Source organism: Betta splendens, chromosome 9 (assembly GCF_900634795.4).
Source record: "Betta splendens chromosome 9, fBetSpl5.4, whole genome shotgun sequence".
In the NCBI taxonomy this organism is placed as follows: Eukaryota; Metazoa; Chordata; class Actinopteri; order Anabantiformes; family Osphronemidae; genus Betta; species Betta splendens.
In genome coordinates, this window is record NC_040889.2 from 1752612 (window position 1) to 1777958 (window position 25347).

Sequence of the window (25347 nt, forward strand, 5' to 3'; positions counted from 1 at the left end):
TAAAGCAAACAACTTCTCACCCACAGTTTTTAAATAAACTGTTTTTGTTAGTTGGTGGTTTAAAATAAGAAACTTTTATATCCTAAAGCCATAGACTTAACACTGATTTTATAAACGTCCAGTTCATTTGACCATTTTCTAAACCAAGTTGTCTGAAAGTTGGGTCAATACATTCTTTTAGAGCAGAAATGTTTCTCAAGGAGCTTCTACATGTCCTTCATGGGGGACGTGGTCTTCACACCTTCTCACAGTCCTTTGTTCAACTGATGAGCCAGTTCTTTACAGGTGTGAAGTGAAGCCTATTGTAAATAGAGAATAGTGCCTAACTATACTCAGACTGAAGGTTCCTGCACTTTTGGTAATGTTTCTGCTTTAAGAAAAGTCTGTAAGTTAACTTGAAAATTATTGAGCAGTCACAATCAGCTGATTGTGGTGACATTTGGCAGTAAAAGGTGACTGAAATGATGACAGCTCCAAGCATTCAGTGATCCATGTGTGTGGCATTGAGTCATAGGCTTTCTTGTAGTCGATCCAGGCTGTGCACAGGTTGGTGTGTCGCATTCTGCAGTCTTGGGCGACTGTTCTGTCTACCAGGAGTTGGTGTTTGGCTCCTCTGGTATCCTTACCAATGCCCTTCTGTGCTTCGCTCATGTATTGACTCATGTGCCCACTTATCTTAGCTGCGATGATGCCTGACATGAGCTTCCATGTTGTGGAGAGACAGGTTATTGGCCGGTAGTTGGATGGGACTGTGCCCTTTGAGGGATCCTTCATTATCAGGATCGTTCGCCCTTCGGTTAGCCATTCAGGGTGAGTCCCATCCCTTAGCAGCTGGTTCATTTGTGCTGCCAGGCGCTCATGGATTGCAGTGAGCTTCTTTAGCCAGTAGGCGTGGATTATGTCAGGGCCAGGTGCTGTCCAGTTTTTCCTACCTGAGACTCTATGTTGGATGTCTGCCACTGTGATAGTCACTGGATTCTGTTCAGGGAGGTTGCTGTGGTCTTCCCTCAGATCCACCAGCCACTGTGCATCTCTGTTGTGTGATGCCTCCCTTTCCCATATACCCTTCCAGTACTGTTCAGTTTCCAGCCTTGGTGGGTCTGCTCTGTTGTTATTACCCTGCCATTGAGAGTACACTTTCGCAGGTTGTGTTGCGAACAGCCGGTTTATTCGTCTGGCTTCGTTATCTCTGGTGTATCTCTTTAGGCGGCTGGCCAAGGCTTGTAGCCTTTGCTTGGCAGTTTCGAGTGCTTCAGGTATGGTCATCTGGCTGTACCTCTTGGGCATTGGTCTTTTCATTGCACCTCTCTGGGCCTCTGTCATTTGGCTCACTTCCCTCCGAGCTGCCTTGATTTTTGCCTCCAACCTTCGTTTCCATGGTGGGTATTGTTTCTCATGGCTCCCATGGTTGCTCTTATGGCCAAGCACCTCTAGGATCACTGATGCTGAAGCGTATATCAGCTCATTGGTTTCTGTGATTGTTGTGGTAGGGATCGCTCTCAATGCTGCATTCACATCTTCCATGAGACTTTCTGATGGTACTTCACTTAGCCGTTGTAGTGGGGTTCGGGGTTGCCTGTTCAATCTCGCCATGATCTTATCTTTCAGGTCAGTCGCTGCCTCGCTCAGCGTATCTGTGCTTATTGGGGCTTCGTACCCAATTTCCGGTTGGGGAGATGGTGAAACCTCCCCTCTGACCTGGCGTCCTGGCTCCCCCTTGCCGTAGCATTTGTGTTGTATCTCGTCAATCTCAAGTTGTGATAGCAGTTGCCGTTTGTGGATGTTGGAACACTGAGCTACTAGTTGCTTCGCCGTCAGCCTTGAATGTGGGTTTCTCCGTTCCCATTCACCGCACATTCTTTGCATGTAGCCCCTCTGACTAGGGTTACTTGAGTAGTAGCATTCCAACAGAGCCTTGTTCTCGCATCTCAGCCATTTCTTTCTTGTTCCAGTAGCCCACTTCTCGCCAAGGTGCTCTGGTTCCCCAACACCTGACGCAGACCTTGTTAGACCGGGCGACGTCTGAGCCGGTATCTCATGTGGTTCATTGTCTCTCATGATATGAGGTAGGCGGTAGCTTGAAGGGTCTTGCCCAAGGACCCACACTGGATGCCTATTCGCCCTAACGGGGATTCGAACCGGGAACCCAGTCCTAGGAACAGCAAGGATACTGCGCAGAACCCTCAAGCTCCCTGGCCTCTGGTAGAGGACCCGAGCTTGGAAAGTGGATGAGACCACCCGCGGAGGGTGAGAATAGAGTGTGTATATGAGAGAGAGAGCTTTTTGTGAATTTTGACAAAAAGCGATCTTTTTGTGTCAATATAAAATGCCCCTAAATGTTATATGCTGTTAAACTTGCTGTCTTCTTTAGCTTTGACAGCTGGTGAACAGATAAGCTGCCTGTCGATGCCAGCTCAAACAACCTTACTGTAAGTGTTCACTGTACCAGCACTCATAGTTTCTGCAAAGAAAGGAAGCAGAGTTGTTCACAAACTGGGTGTTTGCAATTCTGCTGAACTTTGGAAGTTCTCCTGCCTGGCCTGCTGGAACCAACATTCTATTTGCATAGTCTTTTCCATTTATGGTGACCTTTTGAGGTACTGTATATGTTTTGGCTGTCTGTCTTTGTCTGTATGAAATCTTTTGCCACTGGTTGGCAACTTGGACAGAACTGGCACTTGAGGCTTGTGTGTTGGGTTTGGGTTTATCTTCTTTCCGGACTACTACTTTTCTCACGTGCTTTCAACCTTGTGTCATAAACAGTGCGGCTAATTTGTGAATTTTTACCGTGTCACTAGCTAGCCGAGATGTTTGCACCGTGGAGATCCGACTGAAAGCTGTTGAGGTTTGCGTGTTGTATGCGTTTTTAATCATTGTAATGCGTTAGGGTTGAGACTTTTCAGTGTGCTCTTGCTACCAGTGTTACGTTACAGCTCTTTTTTTTTAAAGGAAACACCTGCATGTCATAGATTTGTCACTAATGAGTGGATTCTTCTTTCTGCCTTAAATAAATGGCTAGTTCATCAAAAGACATTTTAAAGATGTTTTACTTATCCTTATTCACAAACCACGCAGGAGTTCCTGCGCGACAAAAACCAAAAACCAATTGTCACTTTAAAGAAGTCGAATTGAAAATGCCTGTCAATCAGGGCATGGATGACTCTGGCAGCAGCTCCCTCCACTACGAGGAGTGAAAGCAAGACCCAGAAAGTGTGCGACGAAGTAGTTGTTTAAATTTGACACTGAAGATGACTGTCATGATTCCTGGTGTTTACCATACTATACCGCTTCATGCCATACAAATTATTGCCCTGGACTTAAGCATTTGGAAGGTTCCTGAACTCTTGTTTTTGAGTATGTTTGTTTTCCTTGGTTTTGCCATGTTTGCCATGTGTATAATTCTGCATTTAAGTCGTGCATTGGTGCTCATGTTTACCCTACCTTGGTTACCTCTTGGTCATGTCTAGTCTGCCTTAGCTCCTGTTCATGTCCATCCATCCATTTTCTAAGCCGCTTATTCCCTAATGCGGGGTCACGGGGGTGCTGGAGCCTAACCCAGCTGGCTAGGGTACACCCTGGACGGGTTGCCAGTCCATCGCAGGGCAACACACACACACACTCACACCTACGGGCATTGGAGAGAAGCCAATCAACCTAATGCATAATAATGGAGGAAGCCGGAGAACCCGGAGAGATCCCACGCAAGCACATGGAGAACGTGAAAACTCCACACTCCACACTCCGGGAATCGAACCCAGAACCTTCTTGCTGTGCGTGAGGCGACGATGCTACCCATTGCACCACCATGCCACCCTGTTCATGTCCAGCCTGTCTTAACTCCTGTTTATTCCTAGCTCGCCTCAGCCTTAATTTATCCTTGGCTTTACAGTAGTACTTAATCTGATTTCAAACATAGACTAAAAGTTAGTAAGACTAAAAAAATTTTAAGGTAGACAGTTCTTATGCTATGTAATATATTACTGAACATTTTCACACAGTTTATAGTGCTAATCACTATTCCAAATGCTTAAAATTGGCATACCTTACAAAGAAGCAAACAGAGATATAAATAAGGACATTTTTACATCAAAACTTTGATGCTAGCTAATCGCTTTGCTAATCAACATGACATGCTAGCACCAATGTGGCATGGCTTAACGTGCAGGACAATAAAACATGTATCACAGGTGCCATTTGAGCAATCAAAATAATAAATAAAAAGATTGCATGCATTCACTCCCCATATGCATGAATACTTTACTACTAAAACTGTAAATATGAGTATGAGAATATGAGAAATAAAAAATTTTTAAAAACCCAGATGAAATAGGGCCGCAAAGTTACTTAATAACTCCAGCTTAGAGCGGAAATGTTTAAGTTGGCAATGTGTGGAAAACGGATGCGGGCAGAGCAAAGATGGCGGACTCCCCCACAGGTTCGCATGCAAATTAGGTAACGTCAGAGGTTGACAAACATACCTTCATTGATAACTGATTTGACCACCGTAAACTTTAATTGAAAAAACAGTACTAATGACTCAGACTGTTACATGTGTATTAACTTTTTAATATTTTTAAGTCAACAAAACCTACATTACTTTACAAGCTTTAACTGTTTGGTCTTACAGTGTGCTTAACCTGGTCTCTATAGTACGGTGGCCCTGAAGTGCAAATCACAAAAAGATGAAACACAACCACCATAAGAGAAAAGACAACGACATTAACAGGAAACACAACGACAATAACAGGGAGCGCAAAGACATTAACAGGAAGCACAACGACATTAACAGGAAGCACAACGACATTAACAGGAAACACAACGACATTAACAGGAAACACAACTACATTAACAGGAAACACAACAACATTGAAACATTACGTAAAGGGTAGGGACCATGTCATGTTTCTGATTGGTCACAAGCTAAGTCAGTCTAACTTTCATTTCCTGTTTTTCCCTGTGAGCTAAAAGTGTGGCTATGCTGCGCTAATTAAAATATTAAGAACGAAGGATTTTATCGGAGATGGGATGTTCATTTGATCATTTTATGTTGGAACCGTTGGGCGGAGCCTTTAGCAGTAAGGCGGTAAGGTTAAAAGCAAGTCCTTTCAGTGTTTAGGTGTCCTCCCTATGGGTTAATGAGGCCAACGAGGTATGGCGCTATTTATTTGTACAAATATATGTATAATTTCCGATTGTGCAGGAAACTGCTATATACCTAATTAGCTAGTTAATTAAATGATGGCTAATTTTGTACTTGAACTTGTCATTACATTGTGCTGTGGTGTTTTTAATGTTCCTTATGTTTATGTTTTCTTTAATTAGTTCTTACAACATTACATGTTAGTTTTGACACGTGTTGTGTGGCCACGGTGTATGTACATGTGTATATATATAAGAGAACACCGGTGGTATCACTGAATTGAATATTTGGGCGAGGTACAGAGAAGAGGCTGTTAAAGGACCCAGAGAAGGCAGCAGCTTAGACAGCTAAAATACATAAACTGGAAACTGGAGAAGAAGACACGCCCACCAGCTGGTATATTCCTCATCATATGGTGACACACAACGGAAAGAACAGAGTGGTCTCCAGTGGTTTATTTGAGTATCGAGACGAGAATCTTAACAAGCTCCTGTTGCCTGGACCAACCCTAGGCCCTTCTCCTCCTCCTAGCTGTATTGCTAATATTCCAGGAGTATGCTGTGGCTGTCAGCAGCAACATCTGCAGTATTTTTAACCAAGTAAGGCTACTAAAGGACCAGTCTCTCCTGAGGTTCTTGTGGATAAACTTGGAACGTGAGGAACCACCTAACGCCTATCAATGGAGAGTGCTTCCCTTTGGTACCATATCCCTGCTGTGCCATCTTTGCCCTCCAGAAGCACGTTAGTGAACATAGTCGTGAGGGTGAGGACATCAGAGAAGCAGTACTGAAGTCATTCTACATTGACAATTCAGACATCAGAGGATGAGGCCAGAGTCCTTGTGGATAAATTACAGGACATATTAGGCAAAGTAAATAAAAAGTTGCTGACAGGTAAGCCCATCTCAAGTAGCAGTTGAATCATTGCTCTTGCTCCAGAGTTTGATACGGTGGCACATCTCATTTGGGTCGGTGGCTACCTCCACCATGCTACACTGAAAAAAAGGAAGCCATGCATCTGTAGGATTTAAATGAACTGGATGGATGAATTGGATTATGTTGGAATAAAGTGACTAAATTGTGCTGAAGTAACATCATCAACATGTTCAATTTACAGTACACGTTTTAGTACATTAGTATCAGCACAAAGCAATTGTTTTGATTGAACACAAACAGTTGATGTTAATTTAACTTAATTCTGACATTTTCTGTCAAAACAAAAATTTTATGTGCAACCAATGTCCATTATTGAATTAAGTTAATCAAACAGATTTTTTTTTTCAGGGTACTGTGATTGAGACCGAGAAGTGATGGGGGATCATCTTACAGTGTATGATGACCAGAGCTGTTCATTTGGATCTCTCCCCCAGCAGATTCATTCCTAATGGCTGTAAGATCGATTGTGGCTCGCCGTGGCAAACCCTTTGAGCTGCTCTCTGATCAAGGCATAAATTTAAGAAGTTCAGAGCGAGAGTTGCAGAAAGCATTCTCTTCGCTACAGCCAGACCTTCAAGACCAGCTGACTTCTCAACAGATCAAATGCACCTTCAACCAACCAAGTTCCCCTTTTTTTGGTGGATGTTGGGAGAGAGAAATAAAGTCCCTCAAACAAGCAATTCAAGTCACCTTAGACCTCTGCCAGATTGTAGCGTGTACTCACCTCTATCCAGTGTTCATCAGCCAGTTCCAGTCTGTGTAAGATCCTGTTCTGTTGTTGTGTTTACCTGTTTTTGCCTGTCCCCTGTTGCTTGTGTTTTGGATCTTCCGTTGCTAACCATTGCCTGCCTGACATTGAGTTTTTTTTGCCTGCTGATTTTGAAACTGCTACCATTAAACAGACATTAATGCTAGTTCTGTCTCCGGCTGTGCATGTGGGTCCTACACTGTGCTTGCTCCGTAAAAAATCCTACGTGGGATATACAAACACTATTACACCCAACATCCTGCTTATGGGGCAAAGAGATACACCATTACCTAAGGTGGTGTGTGCTATAAAAAAGTGCTATAGTTAAATACTGGCAGATCAGTGAATGGCAGAGTGAGGACTGTGGAAGTCAAAGAGATCGTTCTTACATGTGACCAGAATTATGAGTCTTTCGAAACTGCTATTTGGGTTAATTGATCGGAGTGTTTAACAGCGCATTGATTGACGCGTGTATTCTGTATTCCTTGTTGAGTTATCATTTGTTCCAATATTAAGTATCAGTTGTTGTTGTTATTATTAATACGTTTGAGTCTCTGGTTTAGCGGATCTGTATTTGCTTCGGTTGCGGGGGTCTGATGAAAGGAAACATCGTGATGTGATGGCTCTATCTTGTGGCAGTGATACGCATAACATGTTACGAGGAAATGTTTAAGAACAAGTTGAGTTGTATTTGTATTTCTTTCAGAAACCGCACACACTCCAATACACACTCTAATAAGAATAAGAATGAGAAAACCTTTAATAGTCCTAAAATGGGGAAGTTTCGTCTCACAACAGCACAGTATGATTCAGAAGAAAAACAATACAGCAGCAAGTAAAAATACAGAAACAGATCAGTGAAATTGGGTTGATTGCACAGTTTTGCACAAATATTGCGTAAATATTGCACAGAGAGAATGTCTGTGTTACCACTGATGCAGTGGGTGGCGGGTGGGTGAAGAGGAAGGGGGCAGTACAGTCCCCTGTGGGGGCCCCCACACTGCAGGTCAGAGTGTCAGACACACAGTCTTTGGCTCTTACAAACTGAGGCCTGTTTGTGAGGTAGTCCATAATCTACTCCGTCAGATGGAGGTCCACACCAGCCTCCTCCAGTTTGTGTTTCAGAAGCACCGGCTGGATGATGTTGAAAACACTGGAGAAATCAAAAAACATGATCCTCACGGTGCTGCCAGGCTTCTCCAGGTGAGAAAGAGGAGGAAGACGACGGCGTCCTCTACTCCTATGCCATGTTGGTAGGCAAACTGCAGCAGGTCCAGGTAGGTTCCCATCGCGGAGTGGAGGTGACCCAGGACCAGTCTCTCCACTGTCTTCATCAGATGTGATTCAATTCAATTTCAATTCAATTTTATTTATATAGCGCCAAATCACAACAAAGTTATTTCAAGGCACTTTACAAAGTAAGGTTTAAAACCTCACACAACTAAACCCAACAAATCCCACATACAGCAAGCATTTAATTTGACAGCAACAGTGGAGAGGAAAAACTCCCTCTCTAACGAGGAAGAAACCTCCAGCAGAACCAGACTGGATGTGGGCGGCCATCTGCCTCGACCGGTTGGGGTGAGAGGATAGAGAGATAGAAAAGCACAGCAACAGCAACAAGCAACAACAAGCAACAACAGAGCACAGGCAGGATGGTAGGACCAGGGACTGGATGCAGGCAGGATGGTTGGATCCGCAGCTGCCCATCACAGACACCAAACTTTGAGTCCAATGATACCTGTGGGTGAGGACAGAGAGGGAGAAAGAGTGGGGGTGGGGGGGGAGAGAGGAGAGAAGCACAACTACTGGACAGAAAGAGACAAGGTTAGTTAAACATGGGACAATGATGGGAGGTTATGGGACAGAGGAGGTAGAAGGAAACAGAGGAGCTCAGTGTATAAATTAAGTCCCCCAGCAGTCTATGTCTATTGCAGCTTAACTAAGAGATGGTTCCTGTGACTAACAATAATTGCCAGTGACCTGAACCATCTCTAACTATAAGCTTTATCAAAAAGGAAGGTTTTAAGCCTAATCTTAAAGGTGGAGAGTGTGTCAGCTTCTCGAACCTGAAGAGGGAGCTGGTTCCAGAGGAGAGGAGCTTGGTAGCTAAAAGCTCTGCCCCCTGTTCTACATTTAAACACTCTAGGAACCGCAAGTAGCCCAGCGCTCTGAGAACGAAGTGTTCTGCTGGGAGCATAAGGAACTATAAGGTCTTTAAGATAAGAAGGAGCTTTATCATTGAGTACTTTGTATGTGAGTAGGAGAATTTTAAATTCTATCCTACATTTTACAGGCAGCCAGTGCAGAGAAGCTAATGTAGGAGAAATGTGATCTCTCTTTCTAAGTCCTGTCAGAACTCTGGCTGCAGCATTTTGAATGAGCTGTAGGCTTTTTAAGGAGCTGTTAGGACATCCTATGAGTAAGGAGTTACAGTAGTCCAGCCTAGAGGTAACAAATGCATGGATCAGTTTCTCTGCATCGCTCTGAGAGAGGATGCTTCTGATTTTAACTATATTTCTAAGGTGGAAGTAGGCGGTTCTGGAGATTTGTTTAATGTATGATGTAAAAGAGAGATCCTGGTCAAACATGACACCAAGGTTCCTCACAGTAGAATCTGAAGCTAATGTTATGCCATCCAGGGTGGCTATCTGACTCAATAGTGTCTCTCTCAGATTTTTAGGCCCAACAATAAGAATCTCGGTTTTATCTGAGTTTAGTTGAAGGAAGTTTTGGGACATCCAGGATTTGATGTCTTTTAAACAACCCTGAATTTTGACTAGGTGATCTGTTTCATTTGGTTCCAAGGACATGTATAGCTGAGTATCATCTGCGTAAAAATGAAAATTAATAGAATGCTTTCTAATAATCTCACCTAGAGGAGACATGTATAAGCTAAACAGAATTGGACCCAGCACAGAACCCTGTGGAACTCCATAGCTAATCCTTGTGCGTGTGGAGAATTTATCATTAACATGAACAAACTGGAATCTGTTCAACAAATAGGATTTAAACCATCCCAATGCTGTTCCATTAATCCCGATTCTATGTTCTAGTGTCTGTAATAGAATGTGATGATCAATTGTATCAAATGCAGCACTAAGATCTAACAGGACAAGGACAGAAACTAGACCATTGTCCGAAGCTAATAGAAGATCATTAGTGACTCTAACCAGAGCTGTTTCTGTGCTATGATGTTTTCTAAATCCTGACTGAAAATCTTCATACAGGTTATTCCCACTAAGGTGGTCAGATAATTGTTTAGCCACGATTTTTTCCAGAATCTTGGAAATAAAGGGTAAATTTGAAATGGGCCTATAGTTGGCTAGTTGTCCAGGGTCAAGGGTTGGTTTTTTCAATAGAGGTTTGACCACAGCCACCTTAAAAGCCTGTGGTACATAGCCTAGTTGTAAAGATTGGTTGATTTGATTTAATATGGATGAGCTGATTAAAGGTAGAACTTCTTTGAGTAATCTGGTTGGGATTGGATCTAAAAGACAAGTGGACGACTTGGAAGAGTTAATTATTGAGGTTAACTCCATATGAGTTATGGGGGAGAAGCTGTCTAGGTAAGACAGAGGATTTAATAAATTTAAAGTTGATGGATCTAGACAGTGCTTTCTGTCATTTGGAAGAAGTCGCTGCTGAATGTTTTTTCTAATGATGATAATTTTATTAGTAAAGTAGTTCATAAAGTCATTGCTGCTGAGATTTAAGGGGATAGTAGACTCAATACAGCTATGACTCTTTGTCAGCCTGGCTACAGTGCTGAAAAGAAACCTGGGGTTGTTTTTGTTTTCCTCAATTAGGGAGGAATAATATGTTTTTCTAGCAGCACAAAGTGCTTTTTTATATTTCATTAGACTGTCCTTCCATGCAATGCAGTTTACATTTATTTTGTTGGAACGCCACTGTCTTTCTAGTTGTCTAGTCCTTTGCTTTAGACTGCGGATGTCTGAGTTATACCACGGAGCTAACCTCCTCTGACTCACTGTCTTCTTCTTCAGAGGAGCCACTGTGTCTAACATTGTACGTAGAGAAGCTGCAGCATCATCTACAAGACAGTCAACCTGTTCATAAGGATTAAGGTGACTGTTCTCTGTGTATCTGCAAGACATTGAGGCAAAAGATGATGGAATCATCTGCTTGAATCTGGCAACAGCATTGTCAGATAAACATCTGCTATAGTAACATTTCTTTCCAGCTGTTATAGGGTCAGTTGTGCTAAATTCAAAAGTTAATAAGAAATGGTCAGATAACAGAGGGTTTTGGGGAAGAACTATTAAATTATCAATTTCAACCCCATATGTCAGGACAAGATCTAGGGTGTGGTTAAAACGATGAGTGGGTTCATTTACCTGCTGTGTAAAACCAATAGTGTCTATTAAGGAGTTAAAAGCAGTGCTGAGACAGTTGCTGTCAACATCTACATGAATGTTAAAGTCTCCCACTACAATGACTTTATCTGTGCTAAGAACTAAGTCAGATAAGAATTCAGAGAATTCAGTTAAGAACTCTGAATATGGAGCAGGAGGACGGTAAACAATACAAAACACAACTGGTTTCTGAGTTTTAGAGTCTGGGTGAGAAAGGCTCAGAGTGAGGCTCTCAAATGAGTTATAACTATGTTTAGGTTTAGGAGTAATTAATAAATCTGATTTATAAACTGCTGCTACTCCTCCACCTCTACCTGTACTTCTTGGAACATGATAGTTGATGTGACTCATTGGAGTCGACTCATTTAAAGTAACATATTCATCCTGCTGCAGCCAGGTTTCAGTGAGACAGAACAGATCTATGTGATGGTCACTTATCAAGTAATTTATTAAAAAGGATTTAGATGAGAGAGATCTGATATTTAATAAACCACACTTTATTAGCTTACTATTACTTTGTTCCGTAAGAGGAACTGTTTTGATGTTTATTAAATTCTGGTAAGTCACTCCTCTCTGATTTGTTTGTGACTTGTATAGTTTAGGTGGTCGAGAAGCAGACACAGTCTCTATGCGATAACTAAGACTAAGAGTGGGTCGCGGCTGTAGAGAACATGCAGAGAGGCGTGTAAGACTGCGACTCTGCGTCCTGGGCTCCACTCTGAGTTGTCAAGCAGTGGGGGGACTAAGCAACATGGCCATGTTACTAGAGAGCAGAGAGGCTCCGTTCAACGTGGGATGGACGCCGTCTCTTCTAATCAGCCCAGGTTTTCCCCAAAAAGTGCTCCAATTAGCCACAAAGCCCACATCGTTTGCAGGACACCACCTAGACAACCAGCGGTGAAGCGATGACAGCCGGCTATACAAGTCATCGCTGGTCACATTGGGGAGGGGTCCAGAGAAAACTACGGAGTCCGACATTGTTTTGGCGAACGAACACACCGACTCAATGTTAGTTTTAGTGACTTCCGATTGGCGTAACCGGGCGTCATTAGCTCCTGCGTGTATTACGAACTTAGCGTACTTACGTTTATCCTTAGACAGGAGCTTAAGATAAGACTCAATGTCGCCCGCTCTGGCCCCAGGCAAACACCTTACTATGACCGCTGGATTCTCTAACTTCACGTTTCGGACTATGGAGTCACCAATGATCAGAGTGGGTTTCTCAGCGGGTGTGTCGTTGAGTGGGGAAAATCTGTTTGAAACGTGAAGCGGTTGGTGGTGCACCGTGGGCGCCTGCCTAAAGCTACGTTTCTTACGAGCCGTGACCCAGTCGTTGCCCAGCTGCCTGGGACCTGCCGGGGGACTGGTAGCAGCTAAGCTAGGAGGCTCCGCACCGGCTAAAGGGACCTGGCTAGCTGGCCTGTTTTCTAAAGTGCGAAGCCGAGACTCTAAGTCTAACAACCTCGCCTCCAACCCTGCAACTAGCGTACACCTATTACAGATACCATTACCATCACTAAAGGAGGCGGAGGATAAGCTAAACATAAGACACACCGAGCACCGAACAGAGCGAGAGGGAGAGGAAAAGGGGGAAGCCATAGCAGGAAAGTAAGCTAGGAGCTACGCTAGCGGAGAAAACACTTAGATAACAGTGTAAATTAGCAGGACGTTTAATGAAAGGAAAAGATGCTTGAGTGTTACAAGCTTGTTTTGCAACTTTTAGCAGTCGCTATCGGATATAAAACGATAATATTTAGAAAAGAGCGGAGAGTAACGCTGTACACACACAGCGGCAGCAAACCTCAGTAACCGGAAGTGACGCGATACGCTTACCGTCAGTCAGCCGATAGTACATTTACTAAAGCGCTTGATGTCAGGGCCACTGGTTTGAAGCTGCTGAGGTCTTTGACATGTGGTGTCTTAGGCACTGGTACCACGCAGGAGGTCTTCCAGAGTCGTGGCACCATCCTAAGCTTGAGGCTTAGATGGAGCTTTGAAGCCAGAGATGGTTTTCAGGCTTCTCCACACCTCACTGACGTTTTTCTGCTGCAGCTGCTCCTCCATCTTCCTCCTGTAGCTGGCCTTCCCCTTACGGATTTTCCTCCTCAGCTCCTTCTGCACCCTCCTCAGCTCCTCCCTGTCCCCTGATTTAAACGCTCTCTTCTTCTGCTTTAACAGAGGTTTAATATCAGGGTTGACCCATGGCTTGTTATTGGTAAAACACCGTACCAGCCTGGAGGGAACGGTGTTTTCACAGCAAAAGTTGATGTAATCCGTTATACAGTCTCTGATTGCATTAATGTCTTCCCCATGTGGGTCGCAGAGCTCCGTCCACACAGTGGTGTTAAAACAGTCCTTGAGAGCCTCCTCGCTCTTAGCCGTCCACCTCTTCACTGTACGGGGCACCACTGGCTGTCTTTGTACGACAGGTTTATACACAGGCAGGAGATGCAGGATGTTGTGGTCAGCTCTGCACAGGGGTGCGAGGGAGGATGCATTGTAGGCCTCTTTAGTGTTGGCATAGACTAAGTCCAGTGTTTTATTGTCTCTGGTGGGGCAGGTCACATACTGGGTGTATGTAGGCAGAGCAGCTGAAGGAGGTGCGTGGTTAAGGTCCCCAGAGATCAGGAAGAGGGCCTGTGGGTGCTGTTTTTGCAGCCTGCTGGTGACTGAGAGCAGGGTCTCAGAAGCTGTGTCAGCGTTAGCGAAGGCTGGGACGTACACAGCAATTATTATAACATGTGTGACCTCCCGTGGCAGGTAGAGTGGCCTCATGCCCACCGCTAGCAGCTCAATGTCTTTGTTACACAGTTTTTCCTTAATGGTGCTGTGTCCTAGGTTAACACCATCTCAGTTTCACAAACACAGCCAGGCCCCCTTCCTTCCTCTTACCGCTGTTCTCTGTTCTCTCTGCTCGCAGCAGATGAAAATTGTTCAGTGCGACAGTCGAGTCCGGGATGAGTGAAGTCAGCCAGGTCTCCATGAATGGCGGGACACTGCTCGTTCTGTATTCCAGCTGCTGTCTTGTGAGCGCCGCAAGCTTGTCCATTTTGTTTGGTAGAGATCTCATGTTGCCCATGATGACAAAGGGGACAGCGGGTCTGAAGCACTTCTTCTTTCCCCGACGTAGTTTTCCAGCGCAGCGTCCACGGCGGGTCTTCACTAGTAGCCCAGCAGGGATATGGTGTTGGTCCCTTGGCAGAACTGCAGCTCCGTGCAGTGTGATCAGCTGCTCTGCAGTGTAAACAATGCGTGCTCTGGCACTGTCGCACATTGTAGCTTTTTAGTAGCGTTTGCACTGCGCCAAACTTAGAAAAACGATATACAAGTTGTGTACAGGTTATGCATACTGATGTAACAAAACAAGAGAAAGGTAAACTAGGAAAGTAATAAATAGAAGGAAGAGGAGGAACTGTGACCAGCAGCCAGCTCGACCAACGCCTCAGGACAGGACAAAATTAAAAGGTTTAAAATAAATGGCTCACATATCCTGCCGGGCATTCAGTCTCTTTGCCGTCTTAATGTACTCAAGATTCTTACGGTTGATGAGGACCGTGAAAGGGTGCTTGGCTCCCTCCAACCAGTGTCTCCATTTGTCCAATGCCAGTTTAAGTGTCAAGAGTTTCTGGTTCTTCACATCGTAATTCCATTCATCATCAGACAGTCTCTTGGAAAAGAAGGTGCAGGGGTGCCATCTGAAATCCCTGGGAAAGAATGGCCCCCACCCTGGTCTCTGAGGCACCAACCTTCACTAAAAGGGACACATTCGGGTCCAGAAGAGTGAGTACTGGTGCGGATGAGAACCTGGTCCTGAGGTCCCTAAAGTTCAGCTTGGCTTCGGGGGTCCAGAGGAAACAGGTTTTGGTGGATGTTACCTTGTAGAAAGGGGTCGCTATTTGGCTGTGACCTTGAATAAAGTGTTGATAAGTTGGCATATCCTAGGAATCACTGAGCGATGTGGGAGTACGCCATTCCTCCACTGCTTTGACCTTGATGGGGTCCATAGTTATCTGACCTGGGGAGAGAACATATCCCAATAAGGCCAGACAGGAGGAAAGACATTGCTGGCCCTATCCCAGTATCTTGAACGATGACCAGTCTAGGGGTAGGCCCAACACTATTAGCTGTTTGACAGAGTTTATCAAATAAAACACATCCCCCCCTTCATGATTTTCTACAGAAACACATATGGGAGCAGTGGAGCGAGTGATAGTGTGAAGTATATTGTTAAGGAACCTCACCTGTAGCGGTGTTTCATGGGAGTGGTCATGAGACACAGGCGATGGACCAGGTTGGCAGGAATAAAGCTGGAGTCTGTCGGAGTCAATGAGAACCTGAAACCCGTTTAGGTTCCAATGTGGCAGCTATGTGGCGGGGAGCCAGCCAGTGTGAACGAGAAACTGGGGGTCTGAGAAAGAGAACGGCTGGACAGTGACCATATCCAGCCTACTGAGCCTCCCCTTTTACCTGACCCATCTCCCGTCGTCGATGCTGCTTGGCCTGCGACAGTCTCGAGCAGTCCAACTGCATGGGTTCAGGATCAGGCTTGTGGGCCTCTGATTGATCAATGGGTGTATCAGGTGAGTCAGGACTCCCTGCATGTTTTTATGTTATATGCTCAATAAATTAACTGTTCATCTCAGTACTGAGTTTGGGTCATTGCATTTGGGTTCTACCCCTCTCCTGTCTCATCAAGCCCCACCTGTCAAAGTCCTCAGCCCATTCCTGGCTATGTTTCCCTCACTGGTCTTCCCTCTGTTCCGGCCCTTGACTTTGGCCACACCTCCTCCCTGATCTTCCCCCCTGCAACCTGGATTGATTAACTCGTTACCCTTAGCTGTATCTTCCCCTCTGCTTTGCTCATATACACCACCGCATGCACTCATCCGGTTGCCAGGCCATGTCACAGTGTTTGTTGCTCTGTTTGCTTCTCATGTGCCAGGTTATGTATTCTTTGGATTTTGATCTAGTGCAGTTTAATTCCTTTGTTATATCTTTTTGTGAGCCAGGCTTTCATGCCTGTGTTTTTTCCCTCCGAGCCCCTGTGTTTTAGTTTTTAATGTATGAGATTGTTTTTGGTTGTTTTGTCCTTAAACATTTTGCCAGTCTGCCTGTCTTTGGGTCCTCACCCTTTTCCAGCACCGCCAGTTAGGAACTGGTACCGGGGCAGTTTGTAACAGTCATATTTATCACTGATATAAAACAACATACATTGTTTGTAAGACCAGAAGCAGTTGCAGATTCCCAGTGCTGTTTATTTACAAGATAGTTCATTTGGTTTAATCAAGACTTTTCTTGCCTTTAAACTGAAATGAGCACATAATATCTGCACACTGCACATGTGGCAATCTATGCATTTTTTCCTGATAGTATTCCTTTCTTACTGTACATGCAGGTCGCAGTACCTCCTTTGTTTGAGCATGTGGGACCTTAATATTAATTCTGTTAATAACAGATTATACAGATGAGGTCCCCCAACAATATGTACAAGGAGGTTCATGTCCAGGGTATCAAGGATACAGCATCCTGTCCAGGATTCATGTTCAATTCTTGTTTTATTTTGGTATCTAATGTTTTATTTTTTCTGTCTGCCTTAGTTCTGTTCAGTTTTACTATCCGTAAATGTGATTCATCAGCTGCAGTCTATCAGTAATGAACAGAGTATTTAAACCTCAGCATTATCTTCGTCCATTGCCAGATTGTTTGTTCACGTACCATTGTTCAGCCTTCCAGCAGTTACTATTAGATCTATGGTTTTTGACTTATGCCTGTCTTTTGTTTTTGCTTCTGTCTTGCCCTTGTGTACCTTTGCTGGAGTTTTGGATTTATCGTTCTGACTACTGCCTGTCCAACCACCCTGTAGACTGCTGTTCTTGTACCGTCATCATTAAAACCTTATTTTTCTTTCCTGTTTCTGAGCTGTGCGTTTGGGTCCTCACCTTTTAAGTTCTGCCATTTTTGTGACAGAACAATCTTGCCATATCCAGCCAGCCCCAGGGGTTTTTTTTAGTTCCATGTGTCTGCATTGATTTTCGTCAGAGTTATGGTTTCTGCGTGGCTGGGCTTGTCCAAGGACCTCCACGTTTGCTACGGAGACCTCCTAAGGGACGCTACCAAAGCGTCAACCATTGAAGGAGAGAAGGAGAAACTGTAGTAGCTCACGACTTACTTACAATATAATGCAAGAAACAAATGCCTTGTATGAACATTTTTTATTCTGTTTGCTGACTGTTTAGCAACATATAGTGCATGCGCTGTGAGGACAGTACATAGTGTCGGCTATAAAAGTAGTAGTAACATTATACTGCAAAGAAGGCTCTGTGAATAAAAAACCTTTCTTTAAAAAAATTGAAAGCGGCGGAGAATGGCGCAAAATCACGATCTTCCCAATGTGTGCCTTTTGCTCACATTCCTCACACAGTTATTCTTACAGTACTTGTAATGTTACCCGTTGAAGTGTCTTTTGCTGGCACTGCCTATGAATTTGCCTTGTAGTGTAGAGTGATTAACAATAGCAAAACATCCCGAGAAAGTTTTGCGAGATCCCGAGATAGAAAAAAAAACAGGATAACTATCTTGGGATCCCGAGAAAGTTTTGCGAGATCCTGAGATAGTTCACCTATTTTTTTTTCACCACTATTTTTTTTTTCTTCATGTCCTTTTGGGGTCTCCGTACAAAACAACATACACATCAGTAAGTAAGAGTAATATACAGATGATCTTTGGAATTGACAAGGACTATGGCTTGATTTTAATTTTGTTCCATAAAGTGGCACACTATGGCACGGCTGGTGACACTGACAGTCGGACTCCACTGTATCAGGCTGTGGTGCATTAACAGAATAGAACTTGTCATTGTACAGGTACAACGGATTTATGGGAATGTTAACAAGTGTTAATCTGGCGTTAGGAGTGTTGAACAACTTAAAAGCTGTAGACTATGTATGGGAACTATGCGCAGCTTCTTGTGTGTCTTCTATGTGACATGTGACGTTTAGTGACATCTACTGTAAGTACATATCAGACAACAGTTATCCCAAGGATCACCTACCTGCAGCCCTTTTACAAGCTTTAGACAGAGGCAGTGGGTGTTTTACTGTAACACATAATTATTATTATGTGAAAAATTATGAAAATTATTTAAAAAATATATATATTATGAAAAATTATAAATACCATATTGCATTATTACTGTACAAACAGATCCCACTAAAGTACCTTGCACTGCAGATAATTTTTCATTTAAAGCTTCCAGCATAAAATAAACGTCACTGTAAAAAATAGAGGTAAAAATAAAGACATTTTTGTGACATTTGTAAATATACTGTAGTGCTGTATTCTGACTCCCTACAAACTGATACAGCCTCCAGCGCCCTCCTGACCCGTGCATGATGGCTGTACTGCTTTCCTGGCCGCTATCTGTTGTAATCCAATGGGTCTGGGTGTGGAAGAAGGGAGGAGGGAACGATGAGACATGAAATGGGTCACACAAAATTGAGGCCATGCAGGGCTTGAACTGTAGCAAGTCCTCCCATCTGGCAGAGAACTGTCCACCCTAAAGTAGTACTCAAATCAAACAGGCCACAGCAGCTGGCTCCGGTTTGCCCCTGAGATGTTCTCCTTTCTTAGTACTGGGATCACAAAGTACAAACAATGATTTTACTCAATTTGTGTGTGCATTTTTTAATTTTTTTGTCATCTAGACAGATGCTAACATAGGAAGTGTATTTAAATTTAAGTGGACCTCTTCAATACCATGATTCACAGATATGTCAAAATATAAATCACTTTGCTTTTTTGTTAGAAATGTTAGCAGCCACAACAAACAGTTGGCTTAAAATTACAAGCAGCACCATTTTCTAAATTCATTTTAAAAACATTTTTCATTCTCAATCACAAACAGACAAGAGATCAAAATCAGTGTGTGTTTGCCTAGTTGTGAGGTATCTGAAGGTTGAGTAATGCCAATAGGAACATAGATTGTCTCTTAGGCCTCCTCCTCTTTTGAGGGAGGGCATGTAACATGTACATGTAATGGTCTTTTTTGTGAGATTAAGATGGTGGCCACGTACACATTGCGAGGCTCTGTGTCTCCCCAGTTTCTGCAGGTTTGTAGTATTTTTCTTGCTCACTTAGGGTCTGTTCTTGCAGAAGTCTCTCTCCCCCACTCTGTCCTCACCTACAGGTCTCATCGGACACAGAGCTTGTGTATGTGATGGGAAGTTACGATCCAGCCACCCCGCCTGTGCTCTGTTGTTGCTTCTTGTTGTTGCCGTGCTTTTCTCTCTCTCTCTCCCCTCACCCCAACTGGTCGAGGCAGATCCAGCCTGGTTCTGCTGGAGGTTTCTTTCTTGTTAGAGAGGGAATTTTTCGTCTCCACTTTTGCTGTCAAATTGTAATTAATTACAATTAAAGGCTTACGTCGTCACTCAATGAAGCCTGTCTTCAGCGCTACTGTAGAGAACGGCCACTGCACTGGGTGGGGGGGTGGCCGTTATCCATTGGGATGATCAAATGTAAACCTCCATACTTGCATACATTACTCTAGACCTTGTCATACTGACTCAGCCCTCTTTAAAGGCTTAGAGGTCTATGACCTGGGTGTGTCTGACCAGAAGGCGATATCTATGGCCTTCACTTTTTCCTTCCTTATTACTACATCCAAGCTCCAAATGTCTTTTCAAAACTGGCAGCACATTAATATAACCTAACCACAAAATGTATATTTGAAAAAACTGGACACAGAAATGGTCGATGTTTCCTACATTTGACTGTGATGGTTGCATGCACTGCCACACAGCTCACGTAAAAATTTCTCTGATTAATCGTATTTGGTTTATTCTCATATTCTTTAGGCTTCAGTTATGTTTGTAGTGCGCACGTTTAGTTCTTTTGTAATGTCACACTTTGAATTTTTTTTGTTTCTGTTAAGTTTTGAGTTACTGGTGGTGGTGGATGGTCTCCGAGCCTGGTAAAAAAAGTGTGCTTGAAGAAAATCTACCATTTTATGCAGTAAGTGGTAGTCAATTAGGGGAGAGTTAAGGTTTTGGTTTAGTTTGCTTTGTTCTTTATTGTATTAAATTATTAGTTTAATATAGTTTTTTGGTATGTATTTATGATTTACTGAGTTACCCCTCTGTATTATAATGGCCTGATATGTTTCCTGGTGTGTTTGTTCTTCAGGTCAGTTGTTTTTGTCAAGTTTTTCTGGGTATGTTGCTTGATTACTCACAGATTAGTTTAGCTTTACCAACCAGGGATCCTAGTTCCTATGTGTGTCTGACATAACAATCAGAAGATTTTAGCAACATTTTTCTAAATATAAAAAAATACATGAAAACACTAAGTGAGTCTGTTAAAATGATTATATGACACATTTAGGATTTTTAAGAGGCGTATCACCTTGACTACCCTAAGGGGTTTATTTGAGGTTCAAATGCGTTTGTTGAAATCCACCTAAGCATTTAATGGAAGATGATTTTGTACTCACTCATTGTCTACAAATACATGTTGTCTTCTTCTGCAACAACATGCAACACACATAAAGTGCATTAACTTTTACCATTGTGGCCTATACAACCACATAGGTGGTAATTGTAACAAACAGCAGTTGAACTATGGACAGTCAAAAGAGAAAATATAGCTCAAATGTCTTTTTTTCTCTGGCTATGACTTTACATAAAAAAATGTTAATGTAAATTAAATATAAACAAAAAAACCCATAACATGAAATCTACTTCAATGCAACATAAGCTATCAAATCTCCCAAGTTAATGTGTGAGTTTTTTTTGCAGATCTCATGGTCTACATTGAAGGCTTTTAATTAAAATTCTACCATCATTGGAAATGATTACATACTTTGACTTGTTTTGTTTTATTGTATTGCTGGATGCTCAGTAGGAATAAAAAATGTCATTTTTAGGACACAGGACACTTCTGCATCTCCTAAAGATTAGGCAGGTAATTTAAAAAAAATGTGAAACCAGAAAGTTATATACAGTATACTGTATCTATATTTAATTGCTATTATTTAGGGGAGGATGAAGAAATTTTCCAGTGCCTATGTATTTGACTAATGGAAATGTTATCTTAATGTTCCAGACAGTCCTGCTTTTTGTCATCAGCGTGGCCTACATGTTTTTTTTAATATTAACACAGGAAAAAAAATCTCTTTTGCAGGATCCATTGCAAGGTGCTCCTACATCAAGTATCACTATTCCTCGGCAACAATACCCAAAAACCTCTCATACAACATCACCAAGACGATAAGGCAGGATGAGTGGCATTCCCTCCGTAAGTCTGCTACAGTATCTTCTCTGACCTCTGTGCCAACATCTACCATTTATCAATCTATTTTCATATGGGAATGCTTTGGCTACGTAAATGTTATGTTGCTCTGAAAAACGCCTATAAACATGCTACTGCATAATACAGTATGACGTTAGTGGAGTCCGTTCATTCTGAAATTATTTTTTGTTATTAGTTTACCTCAAGTTTAGATTCACAAGATTAGATTTATTTTTACAAGTTGAACAACTAAACTACAAGTGTACTTCATACAGGTTATTAGTATACCTACAGTATACTGCTACTTTTGTTATGAGATATATGTTAACTTATATTAATATTTAAACTTTACTGAGCCCACATTTAGAAAGTTTTATCTTTGTATTTTAATCCCTCCACTGGGGAGGCAATACGAAGTGTGTTTTTCAAGGACAACTGGATGCTTGAACCTCAGATCTTCTGCTTGTTAAGCTGTGCTCTCCCTACTGAGCTACAAAGCTACTGAAATGTGTTTGCTCATACATAAGCCGGAATAGCAAATATCGGTATTTGACTTTTAAATCAACACAGTGGTCTTACCAGATGATAGGCATTATTACCTTTAACTTTAAATGTGCACATACTAATTATGTACTTCTAAGCTATTAACTATACTTATAAACTACACTATTAGTGTACTACATATAGGCTATTAGTATACCTGTAGTTTATTATAGTATAGTTTTAAAAACTTCTGTCAATTTGTGTTATTAGTATACTATATATTCATGCACACACTAATTATGTACTTCTAAGCAACTAAATATACACAAATGAACAACTAAACTATTGGTGTACTACCCACAGGCTATTAGTACAGGTGTAGTTTAATGTAATATACTTTTCAGAACTCATATCAACTGCAATTGTAATATGTATTATTAGTACACGTTAAGTAAACATTTAGCATTTTTTCTAGCTCTTCCGGCTGCTGCAATCTGTCCAGCTCACTCCACAGTTTGATATAGGTGGCTTGACTGATTACTGAAGCTGAGGCACTAGTGTCTACTTCCATTTTTACGTGTTTACCATTTATTTGCAGTGTGGCACAAATGGGCTCACTACCTCACTACCCTCCTCCTGTAGATGATGTGTACTCTTTGTGAACTTGAATTTACCACCAGACTTCTAAATCTTGGCACCTCTACATTTCTTTGCAATGTGTCCCTTTTTATGGCAAGTGTGACATGTTGCTTCTTTAAAACCACAGTCATTATTAAAATGTGGTCCCCAACATCTATAAAATTCCACTGCCTTTACTGGATGGCCTTGTTTCTCTGCAGAGATAAAACAGTCCTTGCCTGACCACTGCCATTAGCTTGTGGGATATCCTTTGTGTTATTAGCTGCTGTTTTTACTGCCTGAGCAATCTCCAGTGCTTTCTTAAATGTGAGTGTGGTTTCTGTTACCAATCGGGGCTGCATTCTGTCATTGTTTGTGCTACAGACCAACCTGTCTCGTAGCATGTCGTCCAGCGTGGCTCCAAATTCACAGTGTTGAGATAACGGCCTTAACGCCGCCACAAACGCAGCTACTGAAACTCCATGCTTGCGGGAATGAAAATGAAACTTGAAATGCTGAACAATCACAGAAGGTTTCGGTTATAGTGATTTTGCACCATGCTCACCAGTTCCTGGAAATCAATCTCTTCTTTGATCTAAGTGTAATCTGCGTCACTCACTTACTTAATAATTGCGCAGCCATACAAAAAGCACAATTTCCCCCGATGAACAACACTCAAACCCCGGCAGGTGTGCATCACAGAGAAGGTTCTCACTCAAACAAAGTCAATCTATAGCAGTATTGTTTAGATCAGACCCTGTCAGTAGCACTGAGTTGAGAGACATGCCATGATGTTGGGTACTTGAGTCAAATATGGCCCTGTGGGTGGTACACCTCAAACATGGGCAGATACCAGCATTCCTGGCCATCTTGGACTGGTGGTGCATGCATATTCTCAAACAGCTTTTTCATCAAGGAGAACTGTTGTTTCATCCCAGGTTTTTACTGAGGGTGCATCTTAATGAACTGAGGCAGGACACTGGTTGCTCTCTGTTGTTTTGAAGTGGGAGACAAGGTGACTTAAATGGCAATAGGGTGACTCAGTTGTTTGTTTCATCCTGATGAACCTCCTTCTGTATGATGCTAAGAAAAGCTTTGTCTTCAAATGACATGGCACATTTATCGTTATTCTCAGTACACTCAAACAGCTTTAACCCAAGCTTTCCTTTGACAGGCATAGGTTTCAAAACATGAGCATCATGTTGTCGAAACACAACACATGCTTCCATGTGTTGCTTCAATCTGGAAACCAACTGCTTCTGCCTGTCATCTCCACTGTACTAGCACATGTCTTCATCAGATATGATGATGGGTCAGATATGGTGATGGGTCAGATATGATGATGGGTTACCTCCGAACAGCTGGAAGAACTCAGAACGAGCCAGTGATCGGTGGTTTTGATCGTCAAGGATGGCATACATATTGACAGAGCACTCTCCCCAAGGGAAGACGTGCACCAAACACACCTTGGAGCAGGACAGAGGAAATCCACTCTTACTGCAGACTTTACTTCAGTTCGACCACAGTCCTGTGGATCCAGGCAGCGGCAATATAGGTGAGTGAGGGGTGTCAGAATGCATCGCAGAGCAGTGCCTCACACTTTTGACACATTTTAGACGGTTTGCAACCACGCACCCCCTGCCCGGTTCGCAATGGCGACTATGCAAACGTATTTCGGTCCTCTAGGCGAGATTGTGATTTTGCGCCCTTCTCCTCCACGTTTACATGTTTTTTTCTGAAGGCTTGGAGCGGCGCCCCCCCCCAAGAAGGTGGCGCCCTAGGCGAGGATTTCTTCATTGTGGAGAAAGTTGCCTCGCAGTTGTGTGTGAAGCCAAACATGGTCAAGATGTACAGGGCTACTTTCCATAGATCCGGCAAAGCTGCCTCTCCCTCTCTGTTGTCTGTGCCTCTCCCTCTCTCTATCTCCCTTGGTTTTTGCTACAGTAGCTACACGCAAATGTTATCACCGTGTTTATTAATTCCCTTGCAACCTTAAACTTTCTCTCATATGCTGGTACTGAGTCGCAAAATTTACCACCTGTGATCCACAGAATTGATTGGCTATGTGAAGTCACATGGTATCGCTTACTTTGCATTCAACTGGCCAATGCATTCTTGCGTCCACAAAATAACTACCGTAAATAGCTGTGCTGGTTAAAATTAAGGTGCCCCGCTAGAATCTAAATCCAAATGTTTGGTTTGGTCTGTAGCTCCAGGTCCGTATGGGACAGCTTCTGGGTCCGGATCCAGACTGTGGTCCGGCTGTTAGTGACCGCTGTCCTAGAGCATCGTTTATTTTCTTTCAGGATGTTTTTTTCTGTGTTTTTTTGTATGTTTTCGCCCTGAAGGCTCTACATTTGGCTACTGGATGATTTTTATTGTGGACAGGGCAGTGTCGTGTGGGATTGTCTTTTTGGTCTGTGTGGTTGCTGTAGCATCTGTCTTCCGGAAAGTGTTTTATATGGTGACACATGGATCATTTCTGACCTTTGCCTGACCATAAAGAAAGTCCACAAAGAACGAAAAAGAGGGGAAAGTCACACCATGTTCTTCTTTGTATCAAGAGCCAGAAAAAAGCCACTTCTCCTGTAGGCCTGGAGGTAGTTTCTCTACTGTATGGGATTTATTCCCCTAGGGGTGGCAAAATAGGCCAGGCCAGGAAGATAACCTTTTTGCTACCAGGATCTCCATGAGAACATCACTTAGTTCTCTTAGCTTTGTGCTTTCTCTGCCTGGGCGTTCTCCACAATTACTGGTGAT

At 42.9% G+C, this 25347-nt stretch overlaps 1 protein-coding gene across 3 annotated transcripts in view; it reads left to right on the plus strand.

Annotated features, from left to right (window-relative positions):
• The window catches only part of tmem178bb (transmembrane protein 178Bb), an 88561-nt gene that overhangs the window by 14692 nt on the left and 48522 nt on the right, over nt 1–25347 (plus strand). For 2 of the 3 annotated variants that reach the window (XM_029160812.3, XM_029160811.3), the window contains exon 4: nt 21379–21492. The exons of the other annotated variant lie outside the window; for it this stretch is intronic. In XM_029160812.3, coding sequence (XP_029016645.1) covers nt 21379–21492 — 114 coding nt within the window. The remainder of the gene's footprint in view (nt 1–21378; nt 21493–25347) is intronic. 3 annotated transcript variants of the gene reach the window in all.